Source organism: Hippichthys cyanospilos, chromosome 13, assembly GCF_059441005.1.
Source record: "Hippichthys cyanospilos isolate Australia breed blue-spotted pipefish chromosome 13, RoL_Hcya_1.0, whole genome shotgun sequence".
Taxonomy (NCBI): domain Eukaryota; kingdom Metazoa; phylum Chordata; class Actinopteri; order Syngnathiformes; family Syngnathidae; genus Hippichthys; species Hippichthys cyanospilos.
This window is the reverse complement of record NC_142381.1, coordinates 3,825,698-3,849,107: the sequence shown is the minus strand read 5'-3', so window position 1 is coordinate 3,849,107 and position 23,410 is coordinate 3,825,698. Positions and strand designations below refer to the sequence as shown.

Sequence of the window (23,410 nt, the reverse complement as noted above, 5' to 3'; positions counted from 1 at the left end):
TTGCAAATCATTCACCTTAATAATATTCGACTGCTACTGAGAGAGGATATATATCAAGGCTTTATAACAGTGTATCAATAGATCAGCATCTTCTAACAAAATGTCAATAGCACGATGTCATTCGTCCAAACTAGGCCCCGCCCACCCCTACCGGAAAACAAACTTCGTCGACGGTTGAAGGAGGAAACACTCACGACTAAGCGAAGTTTGTGAGAAACGATGGCTTCGAGAGAAGTTGATGTCACGGAAAGGCTGTCAGCATTGACGCGCGAGGACTTGGAGAAGCTGTGTGAAGATCTGGTGCGCCGAGGAGCGTTGAAGGCGGCGACGTACTGTACGAAAGACGAGCTCCTGAATGCCTTAACTTCTTCACTGGGCAAGGATCGAGCTTACAGGGCTATCAATGCGTCGCTGGACAAGATTGGAAAACAACGTGCAGGTAACGACTTTTTACGCTCTTGTTGTCAATCGACTCACACCCAACGGCACTGTCAAAATTGGAACAAGAGTTTGTGCAGGGTAATAGTTTGGTTGTGGATAGGTTGTGCAGGACACAATTTTGCTTTCACTTTTGCGCACTAACGAGTCAACGCGTGTTAAATTGCAAACGTGCAGTATATGACGAGAAAAACGGATGTTGTGTATGAGATAGCTGACCTGACATTGTGTTTGCATTCATTTTCAAATGACTGCATTCAAAATAATAGGTTACGTATGAATCATAGATCGATTTACCCTGTTAACATCAGCATAATCATATTTCGAGTTTCAGTGAAATAAATGGAATATTGTGGCTCTCCAAATTTCTAGGAGGAAGCGGAACGACGTCTTCTGGACGGCGACCAGGCGGTCGCTCATTCCTTCGTAAGTACATTTTAAGTGAGCAATTATTGCAAATATTTGAACCACTGTATATGCAACCTTACTACTACTACCAAGATCTTGATCTGAAATAGCTGACATGACATTTTCTGTCCAGTACCAAGCGGCACTACGACCTCTGACCCGCTCGATTTCTCTGGTCTGACAGGCCTGGGTAAGTACTTTTTTGTCAGTGAAAAATGATAGCGATCATTTAAACCGTTGTAAATGTGACCTTACTACTGTACTACTAGTACTACTATTATTACAACCACTACTCAAACGTTTAATACTGTTACTCACGTCATATCTGTTTCTTAAGTTACCACAATAGACAAAGAATACAAGATATCCTGACATGAGATTCACCTGTGTTTTCTAAAGCAACAGGCTTCATGAGCATGTTCTCCCAACTGTTTGTGGGAAAGCGATCATATTCTACTGCTTTTGAAGAACCCGGTGAGTTTTTGTAAGCATGCTCTAATCATTATATGGAGCTGAACCAAACGCTATGTATTTTATTGAGTATTTTATTTTGCATGCAATGTACTTGAGAGGTACTTTGAGGGATTATTGCTGACATAATTTTTTTTGGTTCAGAACCATGAAAGAAATTCTACTGTTGGGCTAGTTCCAGAGGCCCTTGAATGAGAATAAGAGCACTGTATGATGTAATGACTTTGACTTTTTCTGTTTGTATCATTTTTCAGTTCAGTTGGATCCTCATGATCGTGGAAAGCTTCAAACAATTCAAGATCTTCCGCTATTTAGATATGACTTGATGTCATCTAGTGTTTTATTGAAGCTAATAGATGAGCTTCAAAGGCATCATATCTTGAGTTGTGTCGAAGAAAATTTGATAGTCTCTTGCGAGCAAGATATCAGAAGTAAGGTTTTTGATCTGATTCATTTAGTCCACGTGAAAGGTCCAGAAGCAAGCAAGAAGATGGCGTCTTATTTAAGGCGTATAGAGCCTCGACTGTATGGTGAGTTCTAGCTATTTGTATACATATATTTTTACCACTGAAACATCACTGCAATGAAACAATTTCTGTAACTGTCAATGAGACTTCTGTACCTGACAACAATTATTTTACTAGTTAGCTTTCTGACACGATGGTCTCTAGATTTTGATGTAGTCTTTAGATACAGTAATGCAGCCCCAGAACATGACCGTGCCTCCTCTATGTTTGCCAGTAGGCACTGTGTTCTTTTGGCATGCTTCATTTTTGTCTGGAGGAAATCAAGCCGAAACGAACTACAACTGCTTTGAAGACAAATCCATCCGTCCATCCGTCCGTCCGTTTTCTACAGCCGCTTAGCATATTCAAAACAAATGTGTGTTATCCTTTTCTCCTCTTTTCCACAGAGCACTGCTTTGTTGATCAATATAAAAACATACTGATCGACATGGTTGGAGATGTTGACATGATAATAAAGGATCTCGATAAGAATGGAGTTGCTATAAGCGATGATCTCAAAGCCATCCAGGACCCTCACGAAAAGATGTCAAAAGTCATTGATAGTCTGAAATCTCTAGAACAAAAACGGCTTTTCTCCATTATCCTTCGAGAACGGGAGCCAGAAATACTAAGCACGATTTCGCTGAGAATGTAAGTTTTGATGCTTTTCAAGAGCTGAAGTTTTGGCCTTGAAGGGCGATTTTTTTTTTATTTATTTTTTTTTTAAGATTTTTTAAGATTAATTTGATTTGAAGATGAGAACGTTTCTGATTTTGTTTCTAAGTGTTAAATTTTAGATATGATAAACACAAAACACAATTTACTGGTAGTTTTTTTTGCACAATGGTAGAATCAATTGTTTGTTTATGTGAGAAAAATACAGAAACAGAAGTCCTAAACGTTGCTTTTGTATACTATGAGTATTTAAATAGTTTTTATTTTCAGGAATGTTGATACACCGTGGATGGAGGAAGACAATAGTAAACACTTTGAAATGGTCACGGTAAGTACGTCTTCTAATAAAGGTTTGTCTTCCTTTATTTAGATTTTTTTTTTTTTGCATGATCGCAAAATGAACAATGAAATTAACTCATTGCAACTGCCATCGATGGCTGTCGATGCCAATCATCCATTTTTACGGGGTTTACATTTTTATTCCATGAAAATTGAAGCCTACTCTAAATATCATGTTACTTTTCATTTCGCGTTTCGTTCTTTTAATCAGGTGAGGTGGTTCACTGAAACTGCAAAAGTTGCCAATGACGATTGGACTAAATATGAGCCGGAAAAGATCCATGACGATGATGATGATGACGACAGTTATGGTGGTGATACCTGGTACAGGTAAAAGTGAAGCAGTTGGTATTTTAACCCTTGTATGGTGTTGGGGTCTGCGGGACCCGTTTTCATTTTTTATTAAAAGAAAAATGATACATCTGTTCAGTATTTTACCATAAAAGTGTTTGACTTAAGGTATGAAAAGCCAAAAAATGCAACGGGTCCATCAGACCCACAAACACTGGCTGAGTAACAACAATTTGAACATTACACAAGGGTTACTAGAGTTCATGACTAAGTTCTGAATATAAAACAAGTGGAACTTAAATGATGAGAACAAAAATGTATAGACAGGGAAAGAAAGTCTGACAATTCTCAAAACAAGATCCGTCTCCCAACAGCAACCCTTGGCCAATGGCTGCCGGCCCTGTTAACAACTAAATATTAGCTACCAGAAGAATGCATATTGAGACAACTTTTTCACTTTTGATATGATACCAATACAACAGTCTGATTTCCATCCGATTCAGCCGAAATGATACATGCGTTTATCTACTGGTATGAAATGCTAGGTGAGACCCTATGTTAGACTATTCCAACAACGAACGATAAGTCAGCACCGTTGTAGGTACAGTCGGCCCCCGGCTTACGAGCACCCTGATTTACGAACAATTCGCCTTACGAGCGTGGATCAGTGAGATTTTAGTCCTCCGCTTGCGAACAAACCTCTCGCCTCACGAGCGTTCCGACATACCGGCCATTGTGTACGTAGAAATGTTCTCGCTTAACTGCGTCAATACTTTCAGCAGTTACGTCATCTAAATTAATCAGAAGATACTTGTGACGATAACGTGAACGCTATTGGTCTTACAACGTCACACTGACTGTCTCACTCACGGTGTCTAAATATAATTACCATTTAAGTGTAGTGTTTGTACAGCTAAAGGGAAAAACAGCCGACATGAAATTAAATGTGCCGATTGCAGGACAAAGAATTGTCATTGGTTTAAATGTGTGTTTTTTTTTAAATTAATTGTCAATACATTCCAACCGTTTAAAAAAAAAGTGTGAATAATTATCAGTCAGTCAAGGAGACGCCAATATGCTATTGGTCGATTAAGGTCACCCGGTCTCACTCACGGAGATGCTATTGGCCGGCGTCACACGTCAATCACAGAAATGCCGATATGCTATTGGCCGAACGCCTTTATCTAGCTTGATGGGACAGGATGGAAGGAAGGGAGAAAATGAGTGAAAAACGGAATGTTTTGAAGACTTTGCAAACTTTATCTGTTAGACATAGCTTCTAAAATTACTAGCAGCGGTAAAGGAAGAAATAAGAGGATGATGTTTTAGTATCTCCGTGATTTGCACCCTGACTGAAAGAGTTACTGTAACACTGTAAGACCAATAGCCTATCTGCGTGGCCGTGTTCACCCTGAGCGTTAATCTCTGCATCCTATTACGGGTGGTATTGCAGTATTATCTAAAGGTTGTTCGACATAACTGCGTGTCATGTTAGTCGGCAACCTCCCAACATGCTTTGGGACAGCGCCATCGTTGCAATACTACTAGTTGAAACCAACAGCGAACTGATGCTCGAACAAGCTATAAGTGTGGTGCCTAGTTAATACAACACATACACACCCTCCGCCCACCTCCACCCAGCTCAATTCACGTCGGGAAAAACAGCTGACATGAAATTAAGTGTGCCGATTGCAGGACAAAGAATCGTCACAGGTTTAAATGTGTTTTAATCAATAAGATGTCAATACATTCCAACCGTTTAAAAAAAACGTGCCAATAAGTATCAGTCAGTATCAGTCAGACGCCAATATGCTATTGGTCGATTAAGGTCACCCGGTCTCACTCACGGAGATGCTATTGGCCGGCATCACACGTCAATCACAGAAGTGCCGATATGCTATTGGCCGAACGCCTTTATCTAGCTTGATGGCACAGCTGGTTGGGATGGAAGGAAGTAGAGAAAACCCTGACTGAAAAAGTTACTGTGACACTGTAAGACCAATAGCATATCTGCTTTACCGTGTTGAATTCTGTCATTATTCCTATGTATTTGTTATATAATGCAGCCGTACAGTAGATTATGTCACTCAATATTAATATATGTATACAGCGCGATGTTTTTACCTAAGGCTTCTGCGCGCGTTGCACGCATTCACGAATTAACATGGGTTTGGATTGCCCGCTATACGAGCAATTCGAGATACGAGCGTAGCCGCTGAACGGATTAAGTTCGTAACCCGGGGGCCCACTGTACATATGAGAAAATATGATAAATTTTTTGGATAGAAGAACTGGAGTGGATTATGGAATGGACTGCTGATCTGCAGGAATTTAGCTGATCTAATTTGATACAACTTTAGTCATTTATTTCGACTGATGTCAGTATAGAATCAAAACACTTCTATTCTCAGTTGAACCATTGAAATTGATGCCTTGGAATTGTGGCTGGAGTTTACTCACTGCACCTATTGAAATGCCGCGTCTGTTTTTGGACTAATTTGAAACGAACAGATGAAAAAAACCCTCTTGCTTTTTTCCCCTCTAGATTCATGTGTGCACCAGGTAAATACGAATGCAGTGTCTCGGGTCTGCGCTGGACTTGTAAGGATTTGTCTCTGAGATTTGATTGCCGCTTTGGCAAGTGGTGGGAGCTCAAGGACAAAGTGGATCCCATGCAGTACATGCCCGCAGGCCCCCTACTGGACATCACAGTTACCGAAGGGGAGTTTGATGAGGTCTACCTGCCTCACTGGATCCGCACAAGTAAGCGAGGACGATTGCGCTTACAAGACTTTGACAGATAGCATGGAGATTAACACTGTTTCTCTTGTGCAGCTGTTGATCCAACAATTTTGGAGAAATTTGCAGTTTTGCATTCAGATAGTGATGGAGTAACTGTGGAAAAGGTGACAGAGGTCACACCATCCCATGTCAAGCTACCACATCCGGTTTTCTCTCCAAGGGGTGTACTCCTGTGGATTTGGCACTGGGTTGGATTCCCAGTGTCCCTGGATGCCAAAGTGTTAATATATCGGACCAAGAAAACATTCCTGACGCTGCATGTTTACGTGATCCCGAACGACCCCGCTCTTGAAGCGGTCAGTATCTATTTTGGCGGCTGCGGTCATACTTTTAATATGTAATTTTTGATTATGACGCCGTGACTTTGTGACCGTCTTGTGTTTCTCCATTACAGAATCTAAATAATAAAGCGAAGACGAAAGGCTATGAAAGTATCGAGAAGCCTCATCCTGAGGGGTCCTTGCAAATGGATGACCAATTAGAGATAAAAAGTGATCTTGTTGATGCAGAAATAACACCAAATGTAAGTCTGAACTACCTTGAACATTTCTGAACTGCCTTGTCAATATCAGAACTCCCTTGATTGGATCTAGACACAATCGACTATACTCGGCTTCAAAAATGTTCCTCCAAATGCCTGACACCAAGAACCGCGCTGCCATCCATTTTGTCACCGGTCCTCCCCTTCTTTTCAATCACAGACAGGTCTTCTGGTCCATATTTACACGTACTTGCTAAAACCTGACCATATCTTTGGTGTTTGCGCAAAATGCATACCATCGCCCACAGTTTAAGATGCATACTTTGTGTGAAAGTAATTTTATGAACATATTTTTTCCCCAAATCTGCACTACTTATGGTTGAGCTTTTGCTTTACATTTTTGTTGTCATCACCAATGAGAATTTGTTCTCACTGGATAAATAAAGATTAAATAACTAGCTGTTTTTTGTATTTTTTCACAGAAATGTAGGTTCAAATATGAAAGTAGGGACCCGAATTACTTTGAGGTATTCATCGAACATCCAAGTGATAAATTTACTCTCCAACTTGAAAATGCAACTGGAGCAGTGTGGAGCTGTACAATTCGACAATGTGAGAGCTGACTTTTTTTTTTTTTAAGAATCACTGCATGTTCATTTGTCTCCTATACCCAAATATTATTACGATGTTTGACGATTATTTTTGTTTTTTTTCAGATGACTACTCAAATGCTGTGCCTGAAATACGGACTTTTGGTGCGAATATTGTTGTTTTATTTATGTTCCCATTAAGTTTATTGGGAAAAAAAAGGATACATTTAATTATTAATTTATTGGGGGGGGGGGGGTGGATTTGGAATGAAGTGACCCAATACAACCACGCCTATTTTTTTTTTTTTTTTACTTTCAGATGACGAGCTTCTCAGAGTGAGGTCTGAATTTGCAGAACGGGTCAGTGAAGAGGTTATTAATCAATTGTTGGATGACCTTTTGGGTCCTACGCTCAGTGACGGTGAGAGAGATGCAATACTTCAGAAAAACAAGACCCTCAGAAACACAGCGCGTGCACTGATCGATACAGTAAGGAAGAAAGGACCCACAGCCTCAAAGATAATGATCCGTTGCCTTGAGTACAGGGACCGGACTCTTCACAACCTGCTGGAGCTGCCCCTCCTTCCCAAACCTGTTAGGTCTTAATCTGCCTGGAAGTTCTCGGATTCCCAGAAACTCAAGATGAAATTTTCACATCATAATTATAGCGTAGTGCGCAAGGGGTTAGCACTCCCGCCTCACGGTGCAGAGGAAGGCTGGAAAGCTTTATACAGTTGCATAAGTTCCTTTTGAAGGTCCTTTTTTTTCATGAGTTACATGTTCTTTACTTTATATTAGATCTGGAGTTATTAGGACCAATCCAATCCACAGTTTTGATCAAGGCTTAATTTAAAGAGGATTTTTTTTCCACCTACAAAATGTTCTTTATTGGGTGTTAAGCTTCTACTGCCCCCTTGGCTGGAATTGTGTCTTATAACAATAGAGGCATCATTTTTATACATCTGTTGTTCTGTTTTATATTTCTATTCCGATTTAAAGGTCAGCAATTTTAGAAAAGATAACTATGATAAGAATATTTGTTACGAAGATGGGCTGCGTTCAATCTATTGCCGAGCAAAATGGGTCATTTTGGGTGTCATATTTGGTGCACCTGTGCCAGGCAGCTGGATAATGGGCGATAGAAACTATCTCCATATAAATGGCAAGCATGTGACGACTGATCATACCGTCAACTGTGTACAAAGACCAGTGCAAAAAGGCACAAAACAGCCTTTTTTCATTCAACATGTACAATTTCCAAAAGTGGACTAACAGATTGTATATTTTTTTTTTTTCATTGTGATTTTTATTTATTTATTAATGTTTTTCTATTCGCTGGCATTCTTCTTATTCTTCCTCAGTAGTTATGTATTTCATGTTTGCAATATATTATGAATTCCTTGGCATTATTCTTATTTTCTGTTGTACACCAGTACTGCGATGTATTTCATATTTTCAATACGTATGTTTATTTTGTGTTCATAGCATACTGTTCTGCACTTGCTCTCCAAAAATATATATTTTTTTATAATCAAGCGGTTGTCTTTGCATTCCAACTTTCCCGGAGATTACGCTGCTCAATTTCGCCATCATAACTATGAATGAACACATGTAGTTAAAGTTTTTTTGTTTTTTTTTCCAGTGACGGCTTTCTTTGATTACTACTTTGCACATTCTTTGCAATCTCTCGGGCGTAACCTGGAATGCTTCTAAAAATCAATAGTTGCGACATCTCTGGAGGAAACGAGGAAATACAGTGCAAGTACAGTACGAATCTCGAGAGGCATCGGTGAGGCAGCAGCAGGAAGTGACGCAAAGTAGTCGCAGCCTAGGCGGATGCGCTAACAGAAGTTGCAGCGGCCGCTGCCGCAAAATGACCTAGAGTCTAGAGTCTAGACCTTTCTCTTTAAGTTCCAGGAAGAGGGTCAATTACAATGGCTGCAAAAGAAGAAACCGAAGAAACCCAAAGTCCGCCAGAGTTGTTAGGCAATCGCTTGCAGATGTTGTGTTATGATGTGATGAGTCGAGAGGAGAAGGAGGTGCGGAATGTTTTGCAGGTTCAGCAAGAACGGGAAATGCTGAAGAGACTCGCGGAGATGTTGAGTGTAATTGGTGACCCAATAGACGAACGAAGTACGGGTAACTACTATTTTTGTCATCCTTTGTTTTCTCCTAACAAACAGCCGTTGTGTGACAAGATATCGTGCAGGACTGCTGTAAAGTTTGCTTTCACTTTCGACTGCGTAACTCCGAGTCAAAAAAGTAATAATCCCTTCCTGACTACCCTTTGTTGCATATCTAGGTTTCAGTCCACTAGCTTGCCCAAACCTTTTTTTATTCGTTTGCGTATCAACTTCCTTACTTTTCCTACTCTTCACCGCCCTCAAGGTTGCAATATGGTGATCCCTCGTTTTTCGCGGTTAATCGGGATCCGGCACCAGTACATTAATTTACTTAAATTTTAGATTAAACTTTATAAAGTTACTGCAGATTACACTCCATTTCGCCATCATAACTATGAATGAACACATGTAGTGAACAAAGTTTTTTATTCCAGTAACGGTTTTCCTCGATGACTACTTTGCACATTCTTTGCAATCTGTCGGACGTCATCTGGAATGCTTGTCAAATCATTAGTTGCGACATCTCTCGAGGAAACGAGGAAATACAAGTAAGTACGTATCTCGAAAAAGGCATTGTTGAGGCAACGACCGGAAGTGACGCAAAGTAGTCGCATAGGCGGAAGCGCCAACAGAAGTTGCAGCGAGTCCCGCCGCTGCCGCAAAATGACATAGAACTTTCTCTCGAAGTTCTGGAAGAGACCCGGACTCCATTTGACCTTAGTAACAATTAATTACAATGGCCTCAAAAGAAGAAAGTGAAGAAACTCAAATCCCTGGTTCAAGTTCAGGTTTGTTAGACGCTGACCATCGGAAGATGGTTGACCAACTGTTTAGAATAGCTGACGCCTTGGAAAAAGATCAGGAGCTGAGGGATTTGTTGAACAGTATTCAAGTATTCAAGGCAAGCGCCTCAACCTCAAGTCGCGGTAACTACCATTTCTGTCATCCTTTGTTTTCTGTAGAATAACTCCTAACAAACAGTCGTTGTAAAAAGCAGGATTGCAAAGTGTACTTTCACTTTTGACTGCGCAACTCCGAGTCTAAAATTAGTAATCCCCTCCCTGACCACTGGTTGTTGCATATTTAGGTTTCAGCCCACTAGCTTGCCTGAACAGTGTTTTTTTTAACCATTTCCCTACTTTTCTTATTTTTCACTGCCCTCGAGGTTGCATTACGGTATTGCAATCGGCTCCCGGCGCAACCACGGAAATTGGGGCGGGAGTAGATTACAACTCCTGCCGTCATTGGTCGATGGCATAACTGCAGTGTAGAAGGTGTAAACTACTGCCGCCCCAACCAACTCTCTTTTGGTCGCACCAGAAGCCGATCACATAGGCGTGCTGAGAGCAAACGCACACGCGGAGGCACAGACAGCATCGTTGAAATGCACAGCTTTGGAAATATGAGTTTCCCCTAGATTTCTTTTGTAATAAATGGGAACTTCAATTGTACATGTATACTGTGATTGTTATCACGTTTGCTACGAGGCTTCACTTTAATTACACATCACAAAATTTCCTACACGATATTATTCATTTTATACATCATTTTAATCTTTTTAATATTATTTCAAAAACTCCTTTTGAATTTAGCAAACCATCCATTCGCATCGTTTCAGCTCTATTTCATAGTTGTTCAGAAAATTGTCCGATGGATACACACGTTTTACTGGTGGACTGCCTCCTGGGTGGCGGGCAAAAAACAGCATATCAGCTGCACTGGATTAGCCACAGGGCTCAAATCATGAGAAAAAAAGTTGCATCTTACAGTCCGAAAAATATGGCATATTTACATGTAAGTGTTTAGATGTGGTTGTTTTATTTAATATCATAGAGGAGTAAGGGACAAGGTTATAACTCTTTTTAACCTTTTAATTAAATCAAGATTTAGGTCGTTTTCATCCAAGCACAATGTAAATGTTCGAGCTACATCGTTTTAAAATGTCTTCTGACTTTTAGTTCATTGGCTGCACTTAGGCATGATCATCAAAACTAGTGAATCAAGAATTCACCACAGTAGTTTATGTTAGACAAAGAGAAGTAGACTGCAGGATTTTTGCCAGAGTCAAGAACAAGCAAGAAAATTGATTGAAATCTTAAGTTACAGTAAAAGGTTACAAAGCCAAGATTTGGAATTATGAGTCACGCTGTGCCCATATCCACATAAAGAGAATAGGGAATGATAATAAACCAAGTGGTAGCTAACCCTCCTAAAATTAATGTAAGGACAACTGATCCAGAATGTGACAGAGAGTACAAAAATATCACATCTCATTACATTGTATCACAGAAAAAAAAGTACAGGTCTGAAGAAATAAAGCCAAATCTAACTACTATGGCTATTTTGAATGCAAAAACCTGTACTGTACTGTAAACCTATTCTCCTTTCAACAGACTACAGCCTTGTTCAGCGATCCAGATTCATGCTGGTACGCATGGTTCAAAATGTTGACGCTGTAATTGATGCACTCAATATAAGGGGAGTTGCTACAAGTGCCGTCATCAACGCCATCCAGAACCCTTACGATAAACTGTTAGGAGTCATCGAAAATCTGAAATCTCTGGATCAAAAATCGATCTTCTTCAGCATCATTCAGGAATGGATGCCACAAGGACCGGGGAACGTAGCCACTGAAATGTAAGTCTTTCTGTGCTATTCAGTGGCTAAACTTTTGGATGTGACTCAGGGCCAACCCTTTTAACTTTTAAAAGAGTTGGGTTTGACTTGAAGATGGAGAACACGCATGAAAAAAAATGGCTGAACAGCGACAGAAGGGGGTCCATAACAATGACAAACTATAAATGATGGACCGGCAAAAATGTCAAACACCCACGTTTGCCATTATGAAGTGCTTAGCGGAAAAAAAAGAATGACGCGCCCTCCTTAGATTTTGCATTTGCTTACAGTCCATAATCGTAATTAGCTGCATAATATGGTTGTCATAATAGTGGCACAATTTGGTGTAGTTGTTAGAATACTATGGTCATTCCAGAATTGGAGGACATTTTTATCTCAACCTATCACATTTTAAATAATCTACATACAAAATACAAACACATGCAGTTTGAGTAAATGTACTTGTCATGAGCTAGAGCAACGGTATGTCCTCTCGTCTATTTATCATATTTTCATAAAATAGTTTGCTGTTTGTCCTATTGGTCCACAGTAATACCTAGCTAAACAGATAGTTTCTGCTCCTGAGAGAAAGCCAACACCTAGCGCAGATTTGCAATGATCTGTAAGGTGTACAAATCAAGCTTATGATGATTTATCACTGACTACTAATGAATATATAGCAGAAAGGTTCAAACACTCGATCGAAACATTGGTACGAGCAGAATAAGTTGTTTTGGGAAAGGCAGTAACGCTTAAACACAATTTACACGGGGGACACGCAAAATAGAATTTTCTGTGTGCTTTTTTTGTAACGTTATTTTTTCAACCACTTTCAGGGAAGTCGATCATTCGAGTAAACACATGGAAATGGTCACAGTAAGTACATCTTTTACAAAATGTTGTTTGACCTCCCAAAATGAAGTGAAAAGGATTTTTTTTTTTTGCATGTCATTTTATCAAAATTGTAAATGCTAAATCGCATGTAACATTTATTTTCATGTTTCATTTCTTTAACCAGGCAAAGGGGCTCACAAAAATGGCAACAGTTGCAGAGAATGAATGGACTAAACAAGAGCCAGAAATCAGCTGTGATTATGATGATACTTGGTACAGGTGAGACATATTCTAAGTTCTCTAACCGGGGGAAACAAATTGTTATTTCATTAGAGTTTGTTATATCTGTACGTAAAACAACATGGTCACGTTTTTCCAGAATGACAGGAAGAGAAATGTAGACAAGGAAAGGAATAGATGATTTTCCCAAAAAGTACATATCATAGGATGAGATAAAAAAGGGCACATTTTATAATGATACTACTGGCCAAATGTATTATGGTAAAGTGGTCAGTCCTTGCCTTTGTGTTTCTAATAGTAAAGACATTCAGCATCTATATGTACTATTGATGGACAGACAGATGATGGATGGAGAAAGGTTCTGAATGGACGGGCGGATAGATGATGATAGATGGGTGATGGAATGCTCGATGGATGAATAGTTAAGTACAGTACCCAAACGACTGTTTAACCTTCTCTGTTCCTTAAGGCTGCACGATAATAGCAAAATAGGTTGAATCAAAATCAGCTATGAAAGGTTTTGCATAACACTGACTAAATATTTTGTTGTAATTATTGTTATTATTTATCACCAGTCTTGTTTGTTAGACAGTCATTTAAATTTTTGGGTGTCATCATTTATTTATTCCTTTAGTTTGAGTTTTTTGTTGATTTCTGTTTAACCATAATAACCTTGAATCCCACCAGCTTCCTCTGTATGCCAGGTAAATTTGAGTGCAGTATCTCGGGCCTGCGCTGGACTTGTAAGAATACGCCTTTGAGATTTAAGTACCGCTTTGGCAAGTGGTCCGAGCACAAAGACACAGAGAAGGTCTTGCAGTACTTGCCTGCAGGCCCCCTACTGGATATCACTGTTATTTATGGGCAGTTTGATGACGTCTATCTACCTCACTGGATCTGCACAAGTAAGTGAGAATCATTGCATTTACAAGACAGTGCTAGATCGACTGCAAATTAATACTGGTGCATTTTCCCTTGTGCAGCTGTTGATCCTACAATTTTGGACAAGTTTGCAGTGTTTCATTCAGATATTAATGGAGTGCTTGTGGAAAACGTGTCCGAGGTCACGCCGTCCCATGTCAGGCTACCACACCCACTTTTCTCTCGGAAAGGAATAGTCCTCAGATTGAAGTGGCTTTGGCACCAAGTTGGTTTTCAAGTGTCTTTGAAGTGCAAAGTGTTAATATATCGGACCAAGAAAACATTCCTGACGCTGCATGTTTATGTGATCCCGAACCACCCTGGTCTTGAAGCGGTCAGTATCTATTTTGATGGCACAAGCACGACTGCTGCGATCAAAGTTTCGCTCGTTTACTTTTCGATTGTGTGTGTTTTTTTTTTTTTTAATCGCAGGCTCTGAATAAGAAAGCCAAAAACAAAGGCTTTGAATGTATTGAGAAGCCTCGTCCTGAGGGGACCTTGCAACTTGATGACCAATTAAAGCTCAATACTAATGGTAACGATGCAGTAATAATGCCAAAAGTAAGTTTTAACTACCTTCATCATATATGAACTGCATTAATAATATTTATAATATGTTAATATTTTTTCACTCAACCTCAAGGGTGGTTGTTATTTAAAATGGAATTATTATTTTATTTATTTTTTTCCATAGAAATATCGATTCAGGTATGACAGTTGGGACCCTAATTACTTTGAGGTTTTCATTAAACAACCAAATGATCATTTCACTCTCCAACTTGAAAATACAGCTGGAGCAGTGTGGAGCTGTGAAATTCGACAATGTGAGTGCTGACTTTTTTTTTCTTCTTTTTTTGATTTAAGAAATAGTGCACGTTTGTTCATCTCCATTGTCAAACATAATTATGCCGTTTACAATCTGTTTTTTTTTCTTTTTCAAGTTGACTACTCAATTTCTGTGCCCGAAGCGAGGGGATACGGTGAGAATCATTTTCTTCTATTTAATTTTGCATGAATTTTTTTGGGGGGCCAAGTGTATTTGCGAAACCCTACTCATTTGTTTAGCCTTCAAACTAAGATAATGATTTTGATAAGAATTAGTGTTGAAGTCACGTCCAAGAGGTAAAATGCTCACTAAAAAGAAAATATTCATAATTCTGCATGAAACCATGTTCTTTGGTGAGTTTGCTCAGAATTTCTGTTCACAGAAATAAATTTAAATACATTGGAAATGTGCACAGATAATTGGTTTGTACTGTAATTTTGAAGGCAATTGACTAAAGCTCCATAGTTTAACTACATACAAAGCGTATTGAGGGAACATGTATAGTTACACTGATTCATTATTCCAGATGATGTTCTTCTCAGCGTGCTGCCTGCCTTTGTGGACGGGGTCAGTGAGGAAATGATTGAGCAATTGTTGGATAACCTTGGTCCAGTCCTGAATAAGGGTGAGAGAGGTGCTATCCGAGGAATAAACAGGACATCGAGGAACCAAGCACGTGCACTGATCGAAACAGTAAGTGGCAAAGGACCCGACGCTTCAAAGGCTACGATCTATCACTTGGAGCGCAGAGACCCGACTCTTCACAAGCATCTGAAGCTGCCCTCCGTTCCTACGCTTCTGTAAGAAGTTAAGGTCCCTCAAGCTTCTCTGAACCCCAAGAAACTAGAGATGAAATTTTCGTATCGTGATTACACCTCAGGGCTTATCACATCTGCCTCACAGTGCTAGTGAATGCTGAAAAGCTTTTCATTGTTGCACAAACTCCTTTTGCGGGTCCTTTTGCTTCTTTGAGGTAGTTTTACTTAATCTTTTTATCTGTTTATCTTCCATCCGCTGTCCTATTAGAATCCGAACCACCACAATTTTGCTGAATTCGTTTTTTGTTTATTTGTTTTTTACCCCACATAGTTTTTATATGAAAACGTATCATGACCTGGGTTGTGTAGCGTCTGCTGCCCTCCTTGGTTGGAATTTTACATTACAACAACTGAGCCATCGTTTTTTTTTCCTATGACGGGCTATCCCCATGCCTCATGACTGTGATTGTTTTATATTTTATTCTGATTCGAAGGATAGCTAATTGGAGAAAAGGGGGGATTCGAAGGACAGCTAATTGGGGGAAAGGGGAGATTCTACAAAAAAGATCATTATTTTTGCTACAGAAACATATGTGATGCACCTTTGCATGAATGTTGACCGGTCGACACAAAATGTAAATATAATGTAAAATGTAAATGTAAAATATAAAATACTGGAAAATACAGTAAGGCATTTGAGGAGCTGATAAACTTAACCCTTGCGCAGTACTGTGTCTATTTTTGGGACAAATTCTTCCACATCCCATTCACAATATTTTAGCCAAGGGATGGCATTTTCTTGGATGTGAAAATGGTCATGCCATTTCAAACGTTGACATGATGTCACCATCTGGGTGAAATTTTAGTCCCCTCGAGTACTCTTTCAATAATTTCTCGTTGGCGTAAAATGCCTTTGATTTAAATATCAAAGGATTGGACAAAATACTGCACAAGGGTATGTCGTTTCCTTGAGTGGAAATGACCTTTTTAACAACAAGAAAACTATGCACTCCCGCTAATATAGGACAGTGTCATAGAGGAATCATTGCTGTATATCATTCAAATAACAACGACCTGAATCCGTTTATGCCTTATAGTACTGAACATATTAGTTTATATGATATATATCATATTATATATATACACTACAGTATACTTTTGTACTTTTCTAATAAAGTATCCTGGTTCATGACGTGGTGTGTTGCCTTATTAACAAAATGTTTTCTAAGTGTAAATTATTGTTGTTGTATGAGTGCTTGAATTTGTTATGTATTGTTAAAACTTTTGACTGGTACAGTAAATGTTTTAGTAGACGGCAATTTTTCCAAACATATTTTATATTCAATGAAACTAACTGAATTAAATCAAACTAATTGCAAAACAGATGCAATTATTTGGTTTGCTAGTTTTAGGTGACTAATAGTAATTTACAGATCATTTAGGTTTGGGTTTTTTCGTGAGTAGCAGGATTATTATCACATTTTCATTGTTTTATATGCAGCTTTAACGTCACTTTAGATGTCAAAAAGGTCGAAGGTGAAGAATTAATGGAGTCTTATCATCGCATTTACCTATTCTATATGGGCGAACTTTGCAATAGTTTTTGTGTTTTTTTTCCAAGACTAACGTTCAACACGGTATCAAGTGTTCCTGTCGTTTCGTCGCTTGATACATTTAATTAATTTAAACAATGCCTGCAAGCTCTAGGTAAGGTGAACTGTTTTGCATGTTTTTACAATCGCACAAGTTCAATGACTGCGCTTTAGTTTCGCAGCCTTTTTTCTACGTTAGTGACTCGCGCATGCGCACATATAATCTGTCAACAACATCGCTAAACGGAACGATAGATGGCGGTAATGAGAATAGGAGGCGTGTCACCGATAAAGGAAGGAGGATGAGGAAGTGCCACAGCTGCCATCCTCAGGTCGCTGATGAAAACCACAACTGTGTGGTGCTGGAGATGCAATGTTCTGCTTTGGTGCCAAGTACATCTGAGTAACATTTGAAAATGCCATGGGTAACTGTTGGGCACTGTGCGTAGGACTCTTCAGAAGAGAGGCGAACAGGATCCAAAGAGGAGGCGGGTGAGTGACCCATGAGCTTGGCCCGGTGAGCTAACTAGCGAGACAGCCTCATTGAAATGGGGAAGTCGCTTCATGCGAACGTTCGCCTCCAATAAACGAGGCGGCTCGTGACGTTTTTGCGTACCTTTTGAGACCCGTGTGTTTAAGACTCAAACATTGTACAAATGTTTCCCTTCCCTATGTCATCGGGGTCTGCACCTTCAGTTGCACAAGACCCCACCCTTGTGACCATTATTCTTGACATTACATTCACTAAGTTAGTCACTCGCACATTTCGGAGTCTCGTACAGTATAAATGCGATTATTGAAGGAGTCCACCGGGTTTAGTGTTATTCTACCTGTGTGGCTGTTCGCGTTTTGATGAATACGAGCTTGCCTGACGTCATGAGCAGAATGTTACGTCACCGCGATACCAGGAATCCTGGAGTCTCGTCTTTCCCCGAGAAAAGGGGGCACTATGTGACTTAGTAAAATAATGAGCATTTCATGCATACAACATATTTTGATGTCAAACGACAGTACTGGTCAAAAGTTTGGAAACTCCTTCAGACCCCCCCCCCCCCCCCCCCCCCCCACACACACACACACACACACACAATTATAAATACAAGACCGAATCCATACAAACTATGCAGAAACACACAAGGAATCATTTACTCAAGTTGAAAATGTTATTCAAATACAATGTTTTAGGACAGTGTCATAGAGGAATCATTGTTATATATCATTCAAATAAGATTTTGTGGAATTTGTAAAAATGAAGCAAAGAAAATTATAAACAACGAGTAACTTTGTGTTTTTACAGGTCCAAATACTTTCGCAGCACCACTACTGGAGAACATTATACAATAGAGGTACATATTTGACTGTCTTATTATTTGACTGTGTTTTTTTTTTTTTGTATGTTGTTAATCTAATTACTTGTGGTAATTTTACAGTTTGAAAACCTTGTAGAAAGCGACGAGGTAAGAAAGATCATCTGATTTTGGTGGAGCTCATTGTAAATGTTCAATGGCATTCAAATCCAAAGGTCTAGTGACATGTTGATTTTTTTTTTTTTAATTTTTGAATAAAAGCGTGCAATCATGAATTCTTGATGAATTTATGTTTTCTTTGTTTGTTTGTTTTTTTTGACAGGAGGAAAGCCCTCAGCCTTGCCCAAGGTAGATTATTTTTTCAAATGATTAATTTTCAATGTAAAATTACAAAATTTAAGCATCTTTTTTTTTGTTGCTGTTGTTATCTCAGGCCCATCAGTGAAGATGAGCTAAAGAACCTTCGGGAGCATCGGTATGCCGACATTTCCAATAAGCAGGTCTTGATAGACCAAAAGCTACAAGCTGAGGTAATATTCTTTTCATATTTTCTTAATTTCCTGTCGGCCCACTTTATTATTGTTTCACGTTTGCAACTTACTTTTATCGTATCATTTGCTGCATTTGTTTTCTTTTCAGTTTGTTAATTTTCTGTTTTTTTTTGTGTTTTTGCTTGATTTTGTGACGTCACTCAGTTAGAGGCACAAGAGGAGAGGTTGAGGCTAGAAGAGGAGGCTAGAAATGCTGCCCAGCGGGAGGCCGCCAGGTTGGCACGTGAACGAAAAGTCAAGGAGGTGAGGCGACATTGAGCGCTCCTCCCTTCCGCCACTTGACTGTACCGCTTTGCTGTACCGACCGGCACGCCAGACCCCTCTGGGGCTGCTGTTCGTCTCCATGAATATTTGTCAGGATTGTATCGTGCCAGTCTTCATTCGTTTGAAGACTTCTGATTTTGTGATGTAAAAATGTCCCATAATTTAAAGGAGAGATCACTTACTGAAATGCCGTTAATGCCTCATTCCACTGCTCTTCTGTTTACACGTCGTTTGCTTACGTTGTCTTGCAACGGTGCCTAAAGTGAAAGAATGATAACTGTCACATATATTTGAAATTATCTGACACTTTTAACCACTCGTGTGGGTTCTTATACTTCAGCTCTTGGCCCAGAGGACGAGGGGAAAAGCAGATGGGTGCGGCAGCGATCCTCAGCCGAGAAAGTGAGTCATGTCCCCTCATGATTTTGTTGCTTAGTCAACTTTTTTTTTTTTTGCCGTAAACCTTTCTTGGACATCTTTTTTTATCTTAAAGGGGAAGTACATGAAAAAAAAAAGTTGTATGCAGCCCCAATAGTGTAAAATCCTCTAAATATTATGCTTGTGCAATATGAATTAAATAGCAAAATCCACTTGTTCTTAATTCAGGGGGCAGCCATTTTGTCTCTTCTTCTCGACTGAAAATGACATCATAGCTTCTCAGGGCTCAGGTACTTACCAGTCACGACTCAGCTTGCGAACGCCGCATGACCAAATGTCAGACAACAAACGAACTGTGATTGGCTGTTGGCTGAGCAACTGTGATGACATTTTCAGTCAACGGTAAGTTGCACAAGAGATGGTTAAAAACGAGCGGATTTTCCCTAATGATTCATATTCCACGAATGCAACAATCCAAATCTCATGTTTAGAGAAGTGGGGGCACATAGAACATATTATTGTAAAGAAAATATGTGGGTTGACGTCCTCTTTGATGGCAATTGACAGCACTACAAATTATGATGTCAGCTAGGGCACAAACTTGTTCTGCTCAGTACAACAGTCATGAAAACAGGAGTTCAGAACGTTGTTACATTCTCCCATTCTTTTAAATATCTTCAATAATAATTCATCAGTTTTTTTTTTGCGTTTTTAAATTTTCATAATGGTCAAGAATGTGGTTGAGTGCCCATTTACGTCCAATCCCGAATGTACATGTCGCTTCCATGTGCGTATTCCAGTTTTTGTATTTTCATTCCAAAGCTGTGAGGGATTGTTTTCTGATTGTCATCCTGACCTGTTACAGACAAGCCGGGGATGGTTTCGACGCCTCCCTCCAGAATGTCAGAGCCCAGTCGGAGGCTTTCAGAAGCAATCGTGAGTGAAACCACGCTACTCAGTCTTATCTAATCTAATTGAAAGTACATAACATCCGCACTAATAAGGAACTATGATTGAATTAACTTGAAATAACGAAAAAAATCAATATGCTACGTGCTTGTAGGACTTCCCTCCGACACAAACGTGGTGACGCCTAACACAGAGTGCAGCTGGGATTTCACCACCAAGACACGCTCCACCAATGATGACGCCACTTCACTGGATCTAGAGTGGGAGGATGAGGAGGGTGCGAGTACAATTCTATTGTTTACTTTGGGGAGCTCAGCTTACTTGTTTCCAGATGATGATTTAAACCATGATCCAAGGTTCTTCGCTTTCGTGCAAAATACTTATCAAGCATTCATATGGACGTAATTTTTTACCACACATAACCTATGTAGAATGGGGATATGACCATGGTCACGGTTCACATGTTTTTCTAGGTTTGGTCATGCGATGATCACAAGCTGAGCTCTAATTGGTCATTAAATGAGCCTTGAGGGCGTGTAATGTCATTTTCGGTCAACAGCAAGTGGAAAATTTTATTGTCAAAGGTATTAACTAGATGAAAAATTGTTGAAGTATAGAATGCATTGTTTGCTAAATAATTTTTTGATGCTGAAAATGGCTTAGTATGATATATTTAGTATCTCTTTAATACAAGAAGTTCAGTTTGGAAGCTGGAAGAAGAGGCATTCAGCATTGTAGCTCTTTCATTTCGGCAAGGAACCAATACATTCCGTATTCCTCTTTTCCTCTCAGGAATCAATCGAGCGCTTCCAGCCTGGGAGAGATCTCGGACAGAAGAGGACATCCTACGTGCGGCCTTGAGACCCGGCGGCAAGCAAGCTCACAGCGGGCCGACCTCGACGTCTGAGGACTCAAACGCGTTGGAGTGGGAGAATGATTTTGTGAGTACCCACATGGAGGACAACGCCGACCCGGAGTTTGAGGGTTTTGTCAACCCGGTGCTTGACACTCCCTCAGAGGACGCCTCAGACTACAGCCTCAGGTTGGAAGGCCAGGACAGATAGTGTCCAGCACAAAATGGGACTTTTTCCACCTCCAAACATAAACACAAACTCACCAGCCCCCCACCCCCATCTCATGAAATAAATGCCATTCCTTACTCGTCATATTGTGAAATATGATGAAACTGATGCTTTAGTTTTCAAGCGAACGTTCCTTTTTCAGTGCCTTCATTGCTGAGCATCTTTTGTATCGGAGCTGAAAAATTGCAATCATTTACCATTTGGGGGAAGATCTTACTACCAGTTCACACTGCCCACACAATCAGAGTTGCCAAACTGTTCTAAGAAAACTGAGCTGCAATGTATGACTTTCACCCCCTTTTTTTCCTCCCCCTCACGGTATGATTAAGGTTCTCAACTTTAAATGGGATCAAACCCTGTGAAAAATTAGAATATAAATCTTGGAAACAAATTATACGGTAATAGCTGTTTAGTAGGGCCAAGAATGTGCAATAAACCAACAAGATGCTCAGAACAAAATAAACGGATAATGCACTCTGCAGTTAAAAAATAAATCATAATTTGCAAATCATATCGCTATTTGCTTCTAAATGTCTCAATGCCGTGCACAGAAACGTAGTCATGTTGTCTAGTCGTAAAATCACGTGTTTTTTTCAGGTCTCCTCCCCCATCTTGTAACTAATTGCATGACAGGAAAAAGTTGTTGATAAATCCAGTCCAACATAATAGCAACTGTTTTTTGACAATCTGCATACTGTACATGCAACATGTATATGTTCACCTTTCTGACATTTGAATTTAGTTTGTTCTTGCTTAGTTTCACAGATTTAATAGAATAGAAAGGACACAAATGAGCTCTTATTCCTGACAGCTTGATTATGAGATAAACACATGTTGATTTTCGTTTTGTTGGTATTGGTCTCCACATAAAGTGCCTCTTATGCACTTCAGTCCCCGAAAAGCAATATTTCAGGCTGGACAGGACCAAAGACCATGGCTCAAACCAATGTGTTGCTAATTAACTGCTGCACTCTAAATTATGCATCTATCATTCATCCTGCAAATTTCCAGTAATTTATTGAACATACAATATACTGTATTATTTCTCTTTCCACTTCACAGTGTGAATTTTGAATGTTGATTGCCAGAGTGTTTGAAGCTTCTATTACTGGAGAATGTCGCTGATACACCGCAGATTTACCAGTTCATCGTGTTTTATGTATGTGTGCCCTTTTTAAGGAAAACTAACGTCTAGAAATGTTTTGAAGTCACAATAACTGTAGCCTATTTACAAACTGGGCCTAATATGACAAACACTGAGGAATGTCATGTGGAACTGTCTGAGAATGCATGAGCTCGCTTAATTAAAGCTGCATCTTGCATAGCTTTGTTTTATTGTTAAACGGTTTCTTCCTTTTGTTCAGATGGGATGCACACCTACAAAATAAAACACCAAACGACGGTTGCCTTTTTTTTATATGCAAATAACTGTCAAGCTGGACCACAATTCGAATGTTTCGGGAGGATTAGAATAACACATTCACTTAAAATAATAAAAACGCCGTTCTATTGTTATTAATTTATTTGCGCGTTTAGATGCGCGTATCTCGTACCCCCTACTGTCCCAATGTGGCTACTGCAACGTGTGCATACGAAATTGTGAACCATTTCAGAATCTAAATTTGCAAAACTTGTGTACCAGAGACGAGCGCTTTCCCGGCCGGCATGCGTGAGGAAGAGCGGTCACTGGTCCGATTAATTAAAATGCAATTAACAGCACGGTCGCCGGTGGCGCTTGGAACAAAGGACAACAATATACAACAAACCACAGAGCCCCAGACAGAGTGGAGCCAGCAACTTATGAGGCGTCCCAGAGCCGCAGCACGACCTGCGGAAGAATTCCGACCTCATACGCGGAAACCTTGGAGACGCTTCCAGTATGATTTCGAATTCGATCATCCGATTTTGATTGGTATAGTTTATGATATTGCGCCTTATTATGCAATCAAAGCGTGTTCAAAACAAGTCGACAGTTCACCGACTGCTCTCGTGTACTTTCGGATTTTGA

The 23,410-nt window shown here is 39.7% G+C and overlaps 3 protein-coding genes across 7 annotated transcripts; all 3 read left to right on the top strand.

Moving 5' to 3' along the window:
• Window positions 1-171: 171 nt before the first annotated feature.
• Window positions 172-8,536, top strand: LOC148413503 (uncharacterized). 2 transcript variants are annotated; one of them, XM_088430780.1, is made up of 14 exons: window positions 172-439; window positions 811-864; window positions 980-1,036; window positions 1,246-1,320; window positions 1,572-1,847; window positions 2,231-2,474; window positions 2,769-2,826; window positions 3,049-3,167; window positions 5,674-5,891; window positions 5,964-6,226; window positions 6,325-6,453; window positions 6,894-7,023; window positions 7,128-7,166; window positions 7,321-8,536. In XM_088430780.1, exons 1-14 carry the CDS (start codon window positions 220-222, stop codon window positions 7,605-7,607), a joined length of 2,169 nt encoding a protein of 722 aa, XP_088286906.1. In that variant the 5' UTR covers window positions 172-219; the 3' UTR covers window positions 7,608-8,536. The 2 variants fall into 2 exon arrangements, with proteins under 2 accessions (XP_088286906.1, XP_088286907.1); XM_088430781.1 differs by lacking the exon at window positions 7,128-7,166.
• Window positions 8,537-8,857: 321 nt separating this feature from the next.
• On the top strand, window positions 8,858-16,511 carry LOC148413502 (NACHT, LRR and PYD domains-containing protein 1b allele 2-like). Of its 3 annotated transcripts, none has more exons than XM_088430787.1 (10): window positions 8,858-9,134; window positions 11,518-11,761; window positions 12,577-12,616; window positions 12,759-12,853; window positions 13,502-13,719; window positions 13,798-14,069; window positions 14,168-14,296; window positions 14,430-14,559; window positions 14,677-14,715; window positions 15,088-16,511. In XM_088430787.1, exons 1-10 carry the CDS (start codon window positions 8,936-8,938, stop codon window positions 15,363-15,365), a joined length of 1,644 nt encoding a protein of 547 aa, XP_088286913.1. In that variant the 5' UTR covers window positions 8,858-8,935; the 3' UTR covers window positions 15,366-16,511. The 3 variants fall into 3 exon arrangements, with proteins under 3 accessions (XP_088286913.1, XP_088286912.1, XP_088286914.1); XM_088430786.1 differs by having other exon boundaries at window positions 8,858-9,140; XM_088430788.1 differs by lacking the exon at window positions 8,858-9,134 and adding an exon at window positions 9,746-10,050.
• A 706-nt stretch (window positions 16,512-17,217) lies between these two features.
• Window positions 17,218-22,745, top strand: ap1ar (adaptor related protein complex 1 associated regulatory protein). 2 transcript variants are annotated; one of them, XM_088430811.1, is made up of 10 exons: window positions 17,218-17,403; window positions 18,209-18,257; window positions 18,342-18,368; window positions 18,541-18,566; window positions 18,652-18,748; window positions 18,914-19,012; window positions 19,374-19,435; window positions 20,277-20,347; window positions 20,475-20,597; window positions 21,113-22,745. In XM_088430811.1, exons 1-10 carry the CDS (start codon window positions 17,333-17,335, stop codon window positions 21,382-21,384), a joined length of 897 nt encoding a protein of 298 aa, XP_088286937.1. In that variant the 5' UTR covers window positions 17,218-17,332; the 3' UTR covers window positions 21,385-22,745. The 2 variants fall into 2 exon arrangements, with proteins under 2 accessions (XP_088286937.1, XP_088286938.1); XM_088430812.1 differs by lacking the exon at window positions 18,914-19,012.
• Window positions 22,746-23,410: the final 665 nt, after the last annotated feature.

Coding starts and splice junctions, on each gene's coding strand:
- LOC148413503 (XM_088430780.1), top strand. CDS start 220: ATGGCTTCGAGAGAAGTTGATGTCACGGAAAGGCTGTCAGCATTGACG. Junction 440..810: donor GATTGGAAAACAACGTGCAG/GTAACGACTTTT, acceptor CCAAATTTCTAG/GAGGAAGCGGAACGACGTCT. Junction 5,892..5,963: donor GCCTCACTGGATCCGCACAA/GTAAGCGAGGAC, acceptor TCTCTTGTGCAG/CTGTTGATCCAACAATTTTG.
- LOC148413502 (XM_088430786.1), top strand. CDS start 8,936: ATGGCTGCAAAAGAAGAAACCGAAGAAACCCAAAGTCCGCCAGAGTTG. Junction 12,854..13,501: donor TATGATGATACTTGGTACAG/GTGAGACATATT, acceptor GAATCCCACCAG/CTTCCTCTGTATGCCAGGTA. Junction 14,716..15,087: donor GCCCGAAGCGAGGGGATACG/GTGAGAATCATT, acceptor TCATTATTCCAG/ATGATGTTCTTCTCAGCGTG.
- ap1ar (XM_088430811.1), top strand. CDS start 17,333: ATGGGTAACTGTTGGGCACTGTGCGTAGGACTCTTCAGAAGAGAGGCG. Junction 18,567..18,651: donor AGCCCTCAGCCTTGCCCAAG/GTAGATTATTTT, acceptor TTGTTATCTCAG/GCCCATCAGTGAAGATGAGC. Junction 20,598..21,112: donor AGAGTGGGAGGATGAGGAGG/GTGCGAGTACAA, acceptor TTTTCCTCTCAG/GAATCAATCGAGCGCTTCCA.